Source organism: Halyomorpha halys, unplaced genomic scaffold, assembly GCF_000696795.3.
Source record: "Halyomorpha halys isolate HHAL.00 unplaced genomic scaffold, Hhal_1.1 Scaffold441.1, whole genome shotgun sequence".
NCBI lineage: Eukaryota > Metazoa > Arthropoda > Insecta > Hemiptera > Pentatomidae > Halyomorpha > Halyomorpha halys.
Window position 1 is genome coordinate 488191 of NW_027106497.1, and position 14121 is coordinate 502311.

The 14121-nt window shown below is 29.4% G+C and overlaps 1 protein-coding gene across 1 annotated transcript in view; it reads right to left on the reverse strand.

The window, feature by feature from the left end:
* LOC106682794 (beta-glucuronidase) overlaps window positions 1–10850 on the reverse strand; it is a gene marked incomplete at its 3' end in the record, with an annotated part of 16840 nt that extends 5990 nt beyond the window's left edge. The window contains 9 exon segments of the mRNA XM_014423851.3: window positions 618–761; window positions 1123–1295; window positions 3677–3826; window positions 6176–6363; window positions 7785–7927; window positions 8995–9149; window positions 9223–9393; window positions 10242–10437; window positions 10515–10850. Of these exon segments, the coding sequence (XP_014279337.1) occupies window positions 618–761; window positions 1123–1295; window positions 3677–3826; window positions 6176–6363; window positions 7785–7927; window positions 8995–9149; window positions 9223–9393; window positions 10242–10430 (1313 nt within the window). The 5' untranslated portion in view covers window positions 10431–10437; window positions 10515–10850.
* Window positions 10851–14121: the final 3271 nt, after the last annotated feature.

Consider the following 14121-nt stretch of genomic DNA (forward strand, 5'->3'; position numbering starts at 1 on the left):
AGTTAGAAACAAAACTAACCAATCACACAATTTCCCTTGATGATCGATGATCCCTGCTATCGTCTTGTCTAAGATGCTATGTCCAACTCCTAACAATGGCTTCCAGTCCAACCCGCTTCTCGCTGGCGGACGTCTTCTCACCAGGCCAGCCAAATCAAGAGTTCCCGTTTCCTCTCTTCTATCTTCAATGTCACTGGTTGATCCAAAAATAATCGACTGTAGTACAATCGTTCTGCTTTATTTGCTATGATTTACAATGTAAATAGTTTATTGATAATTATTATGTTCTTCTATTTCTTCTTTGATTATTCTTTTTGTATAATTATTGTATAGAAACAACAAAAGTTGAAAAACTTCAATCTATCCCAACACAAACAATTCAACGAACACTTCGGAAGGACGCGCACCGCCATCTTCTTTCTTTTGAATAGTTTATTTATTTTAGACAATGAAAACTGGTTAGCTTGCTTTTTAATTTAAAATAACAAATAAACAATACTAAAACGATATACATAAAATAAAAACATGACTAAAATCACTTATATATAAATATCAACTATTGATTTAAAAAGAGGATATTACAATATATATATATATATACATAAATAACTACTTACAAGAAATATTCTTTGGCAATGGGAAGATTAGAGTTAGGTTCATTAGCCAATGACCACATGATGATGCTTGGGTGGCTACCATAAGCAGAATAAATCTCTATCATGATTTTTTTATGGAGTGTCAGGATTTCATCATCAAAATTGCTGAAAATGAATTTTAATATATAATATCACAGTCAAAATAAATTAAACATTCTATCACACTCATAAGCTCAAATATACTTTGTGTGTGTACCACATATTCCAACCAATAATGAAAACTATAAAATAACGTTTTGCATAAAATTAACAATGATCACAATCCACTCACTCGATAAAGTTACTATTTAATTATCTTTTTCTTTCTGATGTTACATATAATTGAATTAATGAGTGCTCATGGTACTTGCTGATTTCCTCAGCATAAAATTTCTAAGAGCTAAAAAATTATTTGTTAAATAAATCTAAACAAATAGTTCATATAATATAACTCTTAAAATTAAAAAAAAAATCATTTACTGTTTACCTGAGGCTACAAGCAGGGGCCTCCAATATGATAAGAATCCCTGTCCTGTCCGCCATATCAATCCATTCTGGGGAATGTGGGTAATGAGCTGTGCGCATAGCGTTTGCTCCGGTCCACTGCAAAAGGTCCATGTCTCGCATAGCTATAACCCAATCAAAACCTCGACCTCGCAACTGAAATAGGTTTAATATAATTGTTTTACATGGGACTCATCAACAATGAAAGGAGATTATAATATTAAGAGTTATATTATATATTACAATAATATCATTTATAATATACAATAAAATCCTGCCCAATATACAATAAAAACCAGCCCAATATCCTATATAATATACAATAAAAACCAGCCCAATATCCTATATAATATACAATAAAAACCTACCAAATAGAAATACATTGAAAAATGACACATATTGTAAGCATAACAAAATAAGAAAGGGATATGAATATAAAATTAAAGTAAGGTATTATAATAACATAAAATATAGGTAGACGTTAATCAAGAACATAGATTAAGAGAGAGAAATACTTTATTTATTTATCTATGCTGCCTAAATACATAAGGTTGCTATCTCACACAGCATACTTATCAATCCGTAATCGGACATACATAAATTTCACATACATGGTATAATCATAAAAAAAAAAGAGATACAATAATAGGATATAATAAACAATTTTTTTCACCCCTACAGTTTCCTTTTACAATCCATTTCGGTCTGTACAACAAATACAAATGTTTCATTCATTCCTATTTTTATTTCTCATTTCTGCTCCTCCAATTTCACCCTTTCACAATTATTCAATTCACCCGATCAACAAATTCGCTCTCCGGAATTCACCCTCCTAGATCCTCTTCAGTGACCCGCTAAACAAATTCAATATTAGACGATAATGTGAGATCAGACCATGATTCATAGTCACAGCAGTAGATCAGTCTACCAAGAATAAACAAATAGATACATTTTACGAGAATAAGACTAACACATAGATTAAAAGGAAAATATAATAAAAAAACCGGTTACAGGAAACACTTGAATGGATAAATAAGTTTAAAAAAAAAAACACAAACTTATTTATTTTATTATATATTATTATTTATTATAAAAATATGAGACGCTTTTTATTGCCCAGGTTTCTGTACAATATAGGACTGTTTCCAAGTAGAAAGGAGTAATAGATTCTTTTCTTTTTTTGTTTCAAATAAAATATTTTTATTCCATAGGACAGAATATAAAATTTATTCACCCTTACCTTATTTCCTTAAGTTTCTACTATATTTGTATTTTACTCCACCTGTATCTATACAATAATCTATATTTATTATTTATATCTAGTTCTATTTATCATCCGTCTATTTTCTTTTAATTTATGCTGCTTATTTTAAAATAATTTTCATAATATTTTCTACATCATCTGATACTCCTACCATAGTTTATGTTGTATTATACTCCTACCCTGTTTACATTATTCTTTGAGTTTGTTTATTTGGACTTGTTTAAAAGCACAAAACCTTTTGATCCTTCAACCCCTATAGATTTTAATAAAGTTAAACACACACAGACATTCACTCATGCACAAGTGCACATGATTCCAATATAAAAAAATAAAATAAATAAATTGGAAACTATGGGATATGCTTTTAAAAATTTAATCACTAATGTGACTTTAGCTTCCTCATCTGTGAGAGTTTCAGATAAATTTGGAGTCTGTCTTATTACGTTCATTGTTGATAAATAGTGAGGGCATTCTTCAAAAATATGTTTAATCGTGAGAGTGAACTGATAATATTAGCACGCTAAGGGTAGCAGTTTTCTAATCAGTTTTATTTTTTTTTGTTTAAGTGAGAATAGAACTATCTCTCAAATAATTCTACATATAATTTACCATAAAGTGTATGGGCAAATAATCTTTACTTTATCTTATAACTTTTTTTCATATTTTATCCCAGAGATTAATTTAATAAACTGAGAGTTAAAGGAAAAATTATAGAACCGTGGTGGTGTTAAACTTCATAGAAAAACATGTTATTCAGGTATTGAACAAAGGGTGCCCAATTTGGTACATAGAAATCAAAGATCAAAACCCAACAAAAATAAAAAAACAGCAATCAATTTGGTTCACCCATTTATGAGATAATTATAGCATAGGCACAGCCAGACAGAAGAGACACAGAAATAAATGGCCTAAAACTTTTGTTTTACTCTCGGAGATCTGAAGCCCATAGATTCGTTGAACACTGTATATTTATTATTAACTGTTTAAAAATACTTTCCTAACATAGTACCAGTTCTGAGTTCTTCCAGTTGGAGAGTAAAAAAAACATAGAGCACAGTGTATGGTATAAAACTGGACTCAAGTAAGGCATGATAGATGAAACATGGCTGAATAGAGAATAGAATGATGAAACCGCTATGGAAACTTAGATGATTTCCTATCAAAGAGCTATTTTTTCATTTGAATTTAAGTATCAAACAATAGTACTAAATGATATAACCAGTAAATCATGCAATTGATATTAAAAAAATAAATAAAAGTTTATAATATTTACTTCAGAATCCTCATGTTTTCCAAAACCTCTCAAGTACAACTTCTCTCCATTGAGCCAGAGACCAGTACTGTTCCAATCAATTTTCCTAATACCAATTTTCATCTCATATATGTTCTCATTGCTCAGATAAGAATCTGGATTTGTTTCTACCTGTTAACCAATTTTAAATTGTAATTTGTTAAAAGACAGACAGTTTTTTGAAAATTAAAAATTTTAAAATAAAAATTACCAATGAATAATAATAAAGGAGCAGATAGAAGTATAGAACACTAATAAGTGATACTTATTATATTGTGCCAACGTTCCGTTCTGAATTCAGGGCTAAGTACTAACATGATAACCATGTTAGATTTAAGATAAAAATTAGGCTAATACATACATGTGATTAATGAAGAATTAAGATTTAAATCAGAAGAAAAGTGAAAAAGAAATGGGTATAAAAGATATTGTGGAAATATCAAAGTAAAATAACGCATTTGAAGAACTAAAATTTAAAGTTATTTAAGACAAAAGTAATATAAAACTAACAATAATATGATAAATATGAGCTAACAATAATATCATGAACATAAGTTAATATAGTATATAGGTAAAAATTAATAAGGAAAGAAATAAAGAGGAAAGAAGGGTTTGGAAATAAAAAAGAAAAAATACTTCTATTATACAAATTTTTTCTTATTCCTCATATTATTTTTCATTCTTCTCTTATATAGTTTATTTATCACTTTTCTCATGATTTTTTTATTTTTCATTATTTACATACATGTACTAGCCTGATTTTCACATTATTTTGTCTTTTTTCATATTCTGAATAATCATTAAAAACAAAATATATTTACGAACATGTTTTAATACACAAAACTCTGTACCATTAAATAAATAAATTTGTTATTAAAACAATAAAAAATAATATTTTCCAATCAAGTCACTTTATATTGTTAGAAGCTTTTATCCAACTTGGAAATTTCTGAACAGCTTAAAACGTTTAATATTTCAAAATTTCCATTTAGATCTTCCTTTTCTTCATTAAGGATTATTAGTTAGTATCTGACTTTCATAGAGTGTGGTAGTACTGTGTTCCAAATCAAGGACTATTTTCATTCATTTACTTATTTGTCTATTTTATTTTCATTTTTTTTTTAAATGTTAATTAATGCAATAGGTTTTAAACCAATACCTCCAACACTTATCTGATAAAACAAAAGTAGGCCAACATACAGAGGAACCCACTTCATAAAGCCACTGATCCACCATAATCCCTATCAGCAGTTAAAAAAAAATTGGAATATACTACCAGGAAATTACACCTAAAGTAAAGCAAGAAATAGATTTAATCCTCTAACTCAAATAAGAGGTTACTGATAAGCCAACATCAAGTACTAGTATTAAAAATAGTGAATATTAAATCCAATTCTACAAAAATACCAACCATATTTTTACATAATACCACTAATTATAGATACCTGTTGATGACTCGGATGCATTATATATATCGGACCATTTAAAACGTAATCACCGGAAACAACATACATTGTGCTGCTGGCGATATATAACAACAAAACAATGACTAAATATTGTGATGAAGAAAAAAATTAAATATCAGCTATTTTCAACTGATAAAAATAGTCATTAGGAGGGTTCCCTAAACCACTAAAGAAGAATTAAAGACACCTAAGAAGAATTAAAGACAGAATTACATTCAAATAAATTGAAGTGGTATATGTATTCAGAATTTTTAATATAGAGAAAAAAGTTAATCCTCTCTTCAGTATCTAAAAAAATAACAAAAAGGTTAAAGACATTTTTAAACTTAATAATTCATTTTCCGCAATAATTACACTGAACCTAAACATAAAAATATTGATATTCTAATGTGTACCAACTGTCAGAGCCAAGATGTCTTAAATAAAAATTATTTTTTTATAATTTCTCAAAATGTCTGGGGCATTTTGGAACTTTAGGGATGTACCAAGTATCAAAACATAATAATACAATAAATTCACTTCCGAAGCCAAGTACTTGTACAACTGAGAATAATTCTAAAAGACTGGCTAATAGAATCACTTCAAACTTTTCATATGCTAACACAGCTTGACTGCCACAAAAAACCATAACTGACCACAGATAAATAACATAAATATTACAATTATTCATTATGTTTTATCAAATCATCATCATTTGTGGTACTACAACTCTAGCAGAGTCAAGGCCTCCTGCAACTTAGTCTGCCAGTCTTCTCTATTGGTTGCCGCTGCTCTCCAATGGCGGATTCCCAAGATGGACCTTGCATCCGCTACCACTCCATCGGAGCCGGAGTCTTCCTACTCTCCTTGTCCCATAAATTCTTTCATTTTATCATATGCCCTTCATTATATTTTCTTGGACAATTTATATTAATAAAATATTACTAAATATAAAGTATTCTTTTCTACTGATACATTTTTATCTAAGAAAGAGCTGTTTTAAATAAAGGAACTAATTTAGGAGGGAAATTCATACCCTGAGAGTATACAAGTAAGCTGTAGGTTTGTGGTGAGAAGTTCTATCCCACCAAAGAATTGGGTTTGGTATCTTGAAAACACCATAACATTGACTGATATTGTATTGGTGATGGGAATCATAGAGGCTTACCAAACATTGGGTGTTTAAATCATTAATGTTAGATATAACGGAGAACTTTACATAACCTAAAAGAAATAAAACATGATTAAAATACATCTAAGCAAACAATGAAGACTTATGAAAGTGAAATAAAATGGGAGATATGGTATTTTTATACATAATGCGTAAGATACAGTATAATATATAATACATAAATATATAATATATAAATATATATAAAATACCCTTGTGAAATCCATTGAGTCGTTTGTTTCTAAAACCTAACCAAATACAGTTAAAGAGGTTTCTATGAACAGTCAATAAATCCACTTTTTAAAAGTTATACAGAAGAATCTCATGATGATAAGTTAAATTTTGATTGAAAATGTTGATTTGTAACAGTTTAACAGGAGAAAATTAAAATTTTGAAAAACTGAATAAGTTTTTGTTTTAGAATTTTAATTTGTCAAAAAAACTATTACCTTTTAAAAGTGAATATATTAACTATTGATATAAAACTCCTTAGTTGAAAACAAATATTTCGGGTGAATCTTGGAAAGAAGTGACTTATTTCATGATAATGACTAGTTCACTAAAAGTAACCACGGAAATTCAGAAACATTTATTTATAAATTAAATTTGTTTATACATTTTCCATCGCTTTCTATTAAATTCTCAAACTTTAGGCATTAAATATTAATTTTTCTATAATTCTTTGCTTTCCAACAATATATTATAAACCTATATTACTACTCTTATCTCTAGATTTTTTTTAATCAGAAAAAATTATCAATAAAATTAATAAATAATAAATTAATAATAATAATAAATCAATAAGTTAATCATCAAATTCTTTCATCCAGTTTCTTATTATTATTACCAATTTTGGTTAATTATTTAAAATGAATGAAATTAAAGATGCTATAGAGGGAGTTGTTCTGAATATAATCAATAAAAGACTATTTTAAGACCATTTAATTCTGCAGAAATTTAACAAGTTGAATCAAAATTAAAGCCATAAACAAGAAAATAGTAAAACAATACAAAATCAATGGTACCTCTGGCAGGTTGATTTTATAAAAAAGTTGCAGTAACATTTCAAGCATATACCTACCTAAGATCTATAATTCAAGTTTGGAACAACTTTATGCCCATGAGCTAGGCTGTTCACATAAACACCAACAGACCATTTTGCGAGACTAGGCTATTTAGACTCGGGAGATCTTAAAATGTTTATTTCTGTTTAGAAACTCAGAACCAAAATTGTTCACAACCACGATACTACTCTTAACTATATATATCATATAACCATTCATAATGAAGTGGTTTAAAATCAATTTTATAACATACATAAAGATAAAAGATCACATACCTACAAAGAGCACAACCTAATAGGTAGGCCTAGCCCATTAATATTGAGCTACAATTTTAAATAATCTTAATTTAAATCTCTTAGCATTATTGGTTTTTAGTTCTTAGGGAACAATAAATAAAAATCTAACTTTACCTATCTGGCCATCATAAGTTGCTTTGATTATAACATCTTTTAAATAAACATCCTTGGGTGTTCTATAAAGAAATACATTACGATTTATGCCTGCATAATCAAAATATTCAAAATCATGACTATAAATTTGATGTCGTCCAGGTCTGCAGAAAAACAAACAAATAATAAAAAATGCTTACAAAACATTTTAAAACAATTAATTAATTGAAAAATCAAGAATTATTATTATTTTAATATAGTTACAAGCCAAATAAAAAAAAAAAAAAATATTTCTTAAAAAAAAAGAATAAATGTGCATACCACAAAAGTGTTTGTAAATGGACATAAATTTAAGACAAGTCAGTTTAAACAAAAAATAATTAGTTCCCATGCATAAGAAAAAAAAAACACATATGGATGTAACACAAAAGCCCCAACAGTTAAATAAAGTATTTTATTGATACTCATATTATAATAAAAGTCTGTAGTCAAATAAGGACAAGAGCTCAATGCAAAATAAGTTAAATAGGATATTAAATATAAATACATTGGAGAAGGCAAAAGTTTAATAGCTATCCTATGCCTGGAAATAGCCTAAGGGAGCCCTTAAACAGTTAGTATTATTGACTTAATATCAAATGTAGTTAATATATTGAGCAGACGAAGGGTATATTGTAACAATAATATTGAGATGTGTCTTTAATAGACCATATTCCATAATATTGCAATACAATGACAATATTGAACGGTTGAGGTAGGTTCAAGATGTTTTAATTAGCTTTACATTTCTCCTAGTGACATAAATATTTACACTACATACAGAAATACCTAAAGTGAAAATAAATAAATAAATTAATTTTATCTCATATATTATATTAAAATAACTTTGGTGAATTTTATATTTATAAGAGTAAATAAAAAACTCGGTTCAAATATTTTGTTTTATTAAATGAGAAGTTGCCATTAGGTATCAGACAATTAATGCAATTGATGTTAGAATATATATATTAGTAACAGTGCAGGCCCAAGCTGTCTCCTTCTTTATGATAGACAAAGAATTAACACAACAAAATCTCTTACAGATAATGTTATTTTTTTTACATAAAATTTCTAGGAACATGCTAAAATTGAATATTTACAAAAACGCAAATAAATTACAACAATAAACAGAATCACATCACCACAAACAGAAGGCAAGAACAGTAGAGGTCAAACTATGTTACCAACTTACTCCCAATAAGGATAGGAGAGAAAGGCTTGTGGAATAGTATGGTTGTTTAGCGTATTGTTCACGGCTACTGTGATTAATCCTTTGTAGCCAGGAAGTTCAAATTCAAAAGGAATATGTCCTCCTTCATGGGACCCCAAAAATTTGTCACCAAACCACTGTAATATATAATTTTTAGCAACTCAAAGTTTTAGTATAACTTATTTCTATCATGTTGGCTCTGGGCTTTACCACTTTTGTATAATAATGGACTCCTCCAAAATGAACAACCACTCTAGAATTTCTCCAATCTTCAATATCGACATCTTTTTGATACCATACCCAGCCTAAGTAGTCCCTTATAGTACTATTAGAAGTAATATCATTATAGCTTGATGGAACTGGGATATTTAATACATCACCCTTCATAAAAAAAAAAGTTGAATTATCATGAACAGAACTAGAAAAATTATAGGATTCCCAATATGATCGGCATGATTTATTAAGAATCATAAAATATATGAAAATTTTAATGTTAACTAGTAACTTAATTTATTTAAATAAGAGGAAAAAATATAACATTTTTTTAGCGCAATTGATACTTCATAAAAGAAAACATTAAAGAGTTAATGACAGAAATTAATATTTCAGACAGTTAATTAAAAAACAAAACATTTAAGACAAATTGATAGCTTGAACAGACTTTAAGATCAAATTAGAAAAACATTTGTTTTTTTTTTCAGTCTAAAGCAATACTTATAACAAACAGTATAAATTTCTGCTTTGTTTTAATAGTGGTATTTCTGAAACAAAAAAATATTTTGAGTTATTTTGAACTAGATACATTCCCAAGATAGCACTATAGACTGAGATTTCTATCTCTGCTAAGGTGCCAACATGTTGTCAAAAAGCTAGTACGACTGTCACAAAGTAACCAATGCCTATCCTACAATCAACAGAATACGTCAAATAAATCTTTTAAGTAAATCCTAAGTTTTTTGTCAGATTTGCCACTAATAAAGCAAAGCAGCAACATATTTGGTTCTAGCAATATAATTATTAAGGCAAAAACTAAAATAAAAATATCAACTGACAAAAAATATCTGTAGAACATGAAAAAAGTTATTTGAATTAAACTATTCTCAAAATACCACTCAAGATGTTCACTAAATAATTACACATTTTACCCAGAGAAATAAACAGAATCCTAGTTTAACGAAACACTGTAACCTTTTTTGAATAAATGCATATATTCAACAGTACATAATTACCATCAAATCGTCTGAATACCATTTTTCCTTGAAACCTAAGTCAGGATCTTGTAGAGGAGATATTTTGAATTTCCATAATCCACTAAGGGATATTTTATGCTTCCACCCATAAGGAGATGTAATAGCATTCACTCTGTATAGAGATGTCAATAAAGCCAGTAAGGGTAGACAATACATTATTCCAAGCATCTTGTTCCTAAGATAATACAAACAAAGGGAAAAATGATGATAAGACTATCAGTATATTCAAAGTAATGATGAGAAAATAAAAACCTTCATATTATTTTAAGAACACATTAATGGGATAACAATATCCACATCAACAAAAAATAAACTTAGTGAAACAGACAGTAAGGTTCTACAGTTGGTGAAAATTTTCAATTTTTGGTAAACCAAATAAGCATCTTCATAAACTTAAGTAAAATTATCTTCTGTAGAAAAGAATTATTCGTGGAACGAAATATATAAAAACTTCATCAAATCATTAATGACGTTTGTAAGGAATTAGGCAAAAAAAACTTGGGACCATTCAAGAATTCATAAAACAGATAATTCAGAATAGGTTTATATTTTCTTTGACAAGACCGATTAAAGGTGAGCACTTCAACAATGAAATGTTCAAATAGATATCGATTTTAAACAACGATATATCAAATTTAGAATACTTAAGACGTTATAATACTTTTATGATATATACGATAAAGATGAATAATAAAATTTTATTTTTCTACAGTTTTAACTTGTTATGTAAACAGGTCATATGAATTAATATAATTTTAGTATACTTTCTATACATTATTCAATGTAATTATAAACGTACGGACAATAAAAAAATACAGCAGCAAACTATTATTCCTTCATATGAACGACATACATACAAATCATTAACGGTGATGATTTCCAAATTTACCTTCCCTTCCCACCTTCTGACCTATTGGCTGCCACGGAGAAGCTTCAAGAAGACTTGAATCAAATTAATCAGTGGGTACAAGAAAACAAGCTTAAGTTCAATGCAGAGAAGACTAAAAAAAATCGTAATAGGATCCAATCACCGCCTGAAAACTATTCCTCATTTTCCAACCTTATTCCTAAACAACAATCCAATACGATTCCATCCATACGTAAAAAACCTTGGTGTCACTATAGACCAAAATCTCTCCTGGAAAAACCACTTCTCCGATATTTCCTGAAGTACCTTCTCCACCCTAAAAGGTTTAAATTATCTTCGTCACCTACTTCCTTTTGAAACCCGTAGGCTCGCTTTGTACGATTCATCTTTGGGGCCCCCAGGGTATCTATCTATATTTTATCACTTGATTTTATGATGAGTTGAAGTGGCTTTACCCCTCCTTCCGTCGTAAATATTTTCTGGCTTCCTTCCTCTACCAAGTTATCCAATCCCGCCGTCCATCGTACATCTCTGATACCCTTCAATTTAAATCCTCAGTGCATTCCCGCAATACCTGCTCACGGCCTTCAGACTTATATGTAACTGCTCATCGAACCGCGGCCTTTGGTAGATCTTTCCTCATCCCTATGGAATTCTATTCCCTCCTTTAATCGTAGTTCTAATACCCTTCCAACCTTCAAATCCCGTATCTTCGATTACCTTCTGTACACCCAATTTCGAAAGAATAACAATTGAAAGTTTCAAACAAGGTTTATATATTTTCTGTACTTCATGTCCCATATTTTTGTTAATTCTTGTAAATATGTATATTAGCACAAATTGTATCTTTCCATTTATTATTTTCAGTTTAATTATATTTGATTTTTATCATTTTTTTTTCTATTACTTATTATCAGAAGTGTTTGTCATCTTACGTTTTATGATATGACATATGGTTTTACTTTATTTGTTATATTCTTATTTTATATATTCTGTTTATTATTGTTGTTCATTTTAATCTTTTTAAATTTATTATTTTATGACATTTTATAATTTTATTTTTATTTTGTATTTCACTCTAAGTTTTTAAAGCCTAATTTTGATGCCTGTATATTATTCTAAAGGAATCAATCCCAGAATAAATAAGGAATATTATTATTATTATAGATCCAACTAAATAATCGAAATAAATAAATAAGGAATACCGTAAACAAGTTTTTATTGCATTAAATTGAACATACACAAATCTATATAGCTAATGTGGATTTATTTTTAATTGGACGTATTCCAAAGATATCAATCCCCCTTCCTAGGAAAAAAACATTGATAAATGAGCTATAAGTAAAATAGTTCTTCAAGTATGAAGGTTTCTGAATTCTAAACCTTCTTCTTAAGAGATCAGGAAAATAATAGGTCTCTTCTAAGTTCCATAAGAGTTGTTTTTTACCTATTTCTTGTTTATTTTCTACCTGGCTCTCTTCCAATGCGATATTATTTGTGTTCGTAGAAAGAGTATTGAGTGCAAGGCCGGGGCTTGGTTACATCTATGATTTGGGTATACTTGTATAATCAACCTTCTTCAATATTTCTAAACTTTTAACTTTTCTAGTTAGTCTAGTTTGTATGAGCCATGAATCTATTAGATACTGTTGTCTTTTCCCCATCGGGCATCTTCACAAAAGAACATTGAGGATTTCTTTCAACGAAAGAGTCTAATTTTGAGCACCTCACTGTTTTCATCATTAACTGGTCCTGAGTTTAATAACCACACCCTCTTGACTCTATTAAGGTGGATCCACATGTTGGCCGCTCGCCATGGATCGGAGGCTCGTACAAATGCTCGGCAAACAAAGTGCGGACCATCCACATGTCAGTGTTATTCAGAGAGGCAAACATGGAGGACGTTGAAGTGATTTCAGCAATTACCCTGGGATTATATTATTTTTATTACAAAAGAAAACGTAAAATACGACAAAGAAGATGGTGGATGACAACAGTTCACAAAAATCGGACTAGATAAGCTTAAAATTAAATAAAAATTAATTAAATTCATCTTTTATTTTAACTTTCATAATTGTGCTGTTGTGTAAATAATCTTGTAAAAAATGTATACAATGGAAGATTAAATTGTAAAGATATACTAATACGTTTATTCTTCTTCCTGTATAAAGAATTAACCTATTGGCTATTGTGTTATTGAAGTTAACGTATTGTATTTACTATTTCAGCCTGTTGGACTGAAAGTGGTGCAAGTCATTTTTTATTTATTGTAAGAATTTCAATTGTTTATAAATGTTATTAAACCATGTATTTAGTTAAGAAATATGTTATTTTAGTGCATATTGTGTACTTAAACAACATATGAAAAGTGACAGCTCTCAGTTGCAACTAGACAAAGAACAATGGTGGAGACGCTACACGAGCACCCTCACGAACCCCTTTGATCTGTGTCCAAAAACCGACTCTCGACGGCTCGGCAACGAGCCTAGGCCAACCAAGCCAAGCCACCCATCCACATGCTCGCGTATGTCAGAGTTCGCCATGGCGCGGCCAACATGTAGACACGACTTCTCGAGAAAGTCAAAGAATTTTTCATGTAGGGTAGCATTACTTGCAGAACACAGAAGAGATCTGACTAAGTATTGAGCTTCATTTAGAACATTTTCTCATCTTGCTTGAATCGAGCCCTTGATTCCTTAACGCCAACTCAATTGTCTTACAATTGAAAACAGCGAGGCACTCAAAATTAAACTCTTTTGTTGAAAGAAATCCTCAATGCTCTTTTGTGAAGATGCCCGATGGAGTAAAGACAACCGTATCTAATAGATTCTTGGCTCATACAAACTAGACTAACTAGAAAAGTTAAAAGTTTAGAAATTTTGAAGAAGGTAGATTATACAAGTATACCCAAATCATAGATGTAACCAAGCCCCGGCCTTGCACTCGATACTCTTTTTACGAGCACAAATAATATCCCATTTTCAAACCTTT